General features: G+C 47.1%; 1 protein-coding gene across 1 annotated transcript; it reads left to right on the forward strand.

Moving 5' to 3' along the window:
* Window positions 1-909: 909 nt before the first annotated feature.
* SMIM26 (small integral membrane protein 26) lies at window positions 910-2,398 on the forward strand. Its single transcript, XM_028168955.2, has 2 exons — window positions 910-1,077; window positions 2,072-2,398. Exons 1-2 carry the CDS (start codon window positions 960-962, stop codon window positions 2,236-2,238), a joined length of 285 nt encoding a protein of 94 aa, XP_028024756.1. The 5' UTR covers window positions 910-959; the 3' UTR covers window positions 2,239-2,398.
* The last annotated feature ends 2,179 nt before the right edge of the window (window positions 2,399-4,577 follow it).

Here is a 4,577-nt window from a genome sequence, read left to right on the forward strand (position 1 = left end):
CTCGGTTTGTAGTTTTAGCTTTTATATTTAAGCCTATGATCCATTTAGAGTTAATTTTTGTGTGTGGCAAAACACCAATTTCTAGAGGGTGGGAGAAATGGGAAGAGCCCTGAAGGATAAATAGATTCTGAAGAAAGTTATATTTTCGAAACTATGAAAGGAGCAGGTGGAGTCGGATGCGCTGGAAATCAAGTCTGATTATGGCTGCAAAGTAGTTACTGGCTATGGCAGTTTACTGAGTGTCCACTCTGTGCCCAACACATCCCTTTTGCTCTCAAGTTGTTTGGTTTCTTGGAGTGGGGGTAGATTATGCTTCTAAGAAATGTACGGATAAGAGAAAAGCTGAAGGTGGATCGAGTGGAGACTTTTTGTTTTTGAGGCGCGGGCCCGTTTGTATGATGGAGTAAAGAAAAACAGAATGAAAAGGGCGTGAGATGGAGGTGGACAGTTAGAGTGTAGTTGCTGGGCCAGGGCCCTGAAAGGCAGAGAAGAATGGGACCCACAGCCCAGTGGAGGGGCTAATTCAGACGTGGAGGGACCCACGCGCACCAGACAGGGCTCCAGGCAGGAAGATGGGGAAGATGAGTTGCGGGGCGTAGACGGGGTATCCTCGCAAACCTGAGAGCTGGAGGAGGGAAGGAATTAAGGTTTACAAGGGCCACCTAAAGCCTATGTAAGGCAGGCCTTACCGTTTTGCAAGTGGGAGGTTTGCCTGAGAGAAAGTGTCATTGGGGCCCGTCACGTGGGAGGCAAGATCGTCTCCGGACCGCAGGTGCCAGACCCGAGTGCTTTGCCCAGCGCGACGTCCGGACTACACGCCCCAGGATGCATCGGGGCCGGCGCAGGAAGCGGTCGCCCGGGGCGGCTCCCCATTGGAGGCGGCGGCGGCGCTGACGCGCCCACCGGAAGGCCCGCCTCCGCCCTGAGGCTCAGAGGAGCGAGGTCCTCCCGGCGGAGTCATGCGTCCGGAAAAGGCCCTGTCTTGGTACCGGCGGATGTCTGTGCTGTACGGACTGGGCGCCTGGACCCTGCTGGGCTCCTTGTTTTTGTGGAATCAGAGAAAGAGCAAGCCGCCAGGTACGGCTCTCGGGCGGGACCTCCGGGGGACGCGCGGCCTTGCGTGGGGCGTGTCCGGGGGGTCGCAGAAGTGTTTTCGCTGTGCCGCGAAGAGACCGGGAGCGGTGCTTAGAGCCGCGCGTTATCGTGGAATCTGCCAGCAACGACCTTTTAGATCCTCTTCCCCGAACCTTGCTCGTTTATTGAGCGAGGCCGCCCCTATCCTCAGAATTTGAAGAATCCGTGAGGTTCCAGGTGGAATTTCAAAGACCCTGGATGGTGGTTTAAAGAGGCGATGCTTCTGTAACTTCAGCCCTGCTTTGGTCGCATGGTCGCATGGTCGCATTTGGCGACCAAACGATTTCAGGACTTACACCAGCGAAGGAGTATTGAAATCTTCCCAGTTGCTGGGAGGAAAAGGAGATCCCGCAGCTTTCAAAAATGTGCTGGAAGTCTGTGGCTTCGTCTAGAGAAAGGGCTGCTTGGGGCTGAAGGGGAGGAGCTGGTGGGGGAGCGACTGCTACAAAATAAGGGGTTTCCTTTTGTGGATGAAAATATTCTACACTTTATTTTGGTGCTGGTTGCACAGATCTGAAGATACTAAAAACTGAATTTACATTTTAAATGAGTTAATTGTATAATAAGTATTATCTCAGTAAAGCTTTTCATGTAAAAGCTGTGCTGAAGATTACATTTGGTGAGGAAGCTCACCAATGGCCTGAAAATGCACATGTCAGTATTAAGCATTTTAAAACATTTATCTCTGTAGTGGTCATTTAAAAAAAAAATTATTTAAATTTTCTTTTTTACAGAAAGAAAACGGTGTCAGGAACCTGATGGGGGTGGGGGTAATTCTTACCTTAGTTTATTTTATTTCAAAGGTTTTACTAATAATTCTAATGACTGCTGCCTAAGTTAAAAGTTAGTGATCAACTATACTTCAATAAAAAAATAAAGTAAGATAAAATAAAAGTTAGTGATGCAGCTGTTCCTTTTTTTTTTTTTTTTTTTTAAGGTGGTGAAGTAGAACAAAAGGATGTCTCAACAAATGAACTATCTGAACCCCCGAAAGGGTTTTATGTGGAAACGATTGTCACATATAGAGACGATTTTGTTCCAATTACTGCCAGGATCGTCAACTATTTGAAATCATGGACTGGTGGCCCTGGACCAAAATCATGATGCGCGGCTCAATTCTGAAAACAGGACTTTGGTTCAGCATAAAAATTTGAGAGATACCGTGATTTCCACTTTCTGTTTGTGAAAAGTGTATACGCTTAATTTTGCTGTAAAATAGAATCACTAATAATATGCAATAAATATTTCCTTGAAGAAAACTAAATTTGCATATTCAGGAGGTATCCTTCTATAGTCACAGCAGTAAAAGATTGAAGTGAAATGTCTTATTGAGCTTCCATAAGCTTGGTTTTCTGAAATTAGTTCATGTGACTTTATATTCCTTTCATGTTGCTGTCAGACATAGCTTTTGTGGTCCCTTTAAGCAAATCTCCATGTTCAGTTTGGGACTTAGAGCATCCCTTTGGGCACTAGTGGGTGCTCGGTAAGTATGTTGTGAATTAGATTATAACTCCTGGATTAAATAGACTCGATCTGTTCTTTAGGAGCAGTACAGATACCCTCATTCTTTCAGCAGGAGTGGATTAAACCCCAACGGTGGCTACCAGTATTCTAGAGATAGGGGATACAAAGTGAGGACAGCGGGGTTCCTGCCCTTGAGTGCTGCAGTGTTCTCTCCGCTGGTCTCGTTTGGTTGCAAGTAACAAACCCACATAAGTGCAATTAAATCAGAAAGAGATGTTTATTAAAAATGTGTGTGGACAGGGAATTACCTGGTGGTCCAATGGTTAGGACTCGGTGCTTTCGCTGCTGCGGGCATGGGTGCAATCCCTGGTCGGGGAACTAAGATCCCACAAGCTGTGCAGCGTGGCCAGAAAAAAAAAAAAACTGAGTATGGACAGCTCAGAATTCAAGCAGAGTATGTTGAGGTCTTCGGAGGGCCTGGCAGCAGGAAGCGGCGTGTAGCCACTCACTGAGCCTGCCTGGGGATTGTCTGCCTTGTTGCCTTTCTCACTGCACACCAGTTTTGTCCCCGTTATTTCTGTAGTAACATCACTTTGCAGCTACAGTGTCAAAGTCTGATGAGCTTCTTCCCAAGCCAGAGTTTGTCTTCCACTCCTGTGAGAGTCAGTGCCCTGTGTATCGGACCCCTTTCTGTGGATCACCGAGTCCTGCCTCGGTTAGTAAGAAACTAGCATTCTTTGCCCATTTGGGTAGTGTTTCTTGTGCGCAACTATTTGGGACCCTGTGAGTGCTAGGGATTCCTGGTAGGACAGGAATGGGACATTTCTGGGTTCCTGCTATAGTACTGTGACCTTCAAACCTTTGCCTTGATTTCTCCTTAGTGTCAGTCCTACCTTGTGGGTGGCCTGAGCAGTGCTTTGGGGCAGTCAACCTAAGTGACAGAGGCTCCAAGATGGCAAGTAGCAGCTTCAGATGGCAGCAGCAGAGGCTCCTCACTGGACATCAGAGGTCAAGAATGGGTCAGTGCCAGTGGGGTGGGCACCCTGGTGGACCCCTGTGATGGGCGTCAAACATGTGCAAGAAGCAGCCTGCGATGGTGGACGGGAGTTTCTGAATGGCTTCCCAGAGCAGCCTGCTTCGCATCACTCATGTGGGAATCTCAGTTTCACGCCTGGGCCCTGGCTGCCAGGGAGACTGGGAAAGTGCATTTTTGACTTCCGCATCAGGGATGTGTTGACCCTCAAAGTGGGGCATCTTCTAGATACAGGAAGGATGATCACAGCATGCTGGGCAGGTACATACCAGGACAAATGTCCACTCCAGGCAGCAAGCCAGACTTTCATCGGGAGGCACTAAGATACGTGCCTCTGTAGGTCAGTTTCCCCAGAGAAGGTTTCTCCACCCGGGGGTGGATGCCTGGCTGTAGGAATTCTGGAAGCTGAGTGAGTGTGTGTGTGTGTGTGTGTGTGTGTGTGTATGTGTGTGTGTGTGTGTATGTGTGTATATATATATATATATATATATATATATATATATATATATATATTCCTTCTTGTTTAAAACACTTCAACCCCAACTGCTTGTGCTAAGACCATGTTCTCTCTCCATAACACTTATTACTGATCGACCAGTAAAACAATTGTGGCTCCAAACAGCCTGGAGCTCCAACAGTTCCTGTAGTTCTGCTGAATCATGGCTTAAATAGGCCTTTGTGGACTAATCTAACAACCAAAATATAAGGTGTTCTTCCGGGAGAAGGTTTTCAGAATTCCAAACGTCTATCTTGCAAGTGCAGTTGGAACACGGTCTGTTCAGAAGTTGAGAATCACCCATTGAAGGAGAGTTTGCAGGATTGGAAATAAGTTTCTCAAAATTCTGAGGTCTGGTAGTATTTAGAGGGAGTGGGTTTTCTTTTTTTTTTTTTTTTTTAAGATGTATGTATCTCCGGGGCGTGTGCCCCCTTCCTGACATCCGTCCCG

This window comes from Balaenoptera acutorostrata, chromosome 15 (genome assembly GCF_949987535.1).
Source record: "Balaenoptera acutorostrata chromosome 15, mBalAcu1.1, whole genome shotgun sequence".
Lineage (NCBI taxonomy): Eukaryota > Metazoa > Chordata > Mammalia > Artiodactyla > Balaenopteridae > Balaenoptera > Balaenoptera acutorostrata.

Coding starts and splice junctions, on each gene's coding strand:
- SMIM26 (XM_028168955.2), top strand. CDS start 960: ATGCGTCCGGAAAAGGCCCTGTCTTGGTACCGGCGGATGTCTGTGCTG. Junction 1,078..2,071: donor GAGAAAGAGCAAGCCGCCAG/GTACGGCTCTCG, acceptor TTTTTTTTTAAG/GTGGTGAAGTAGAACAAAAG.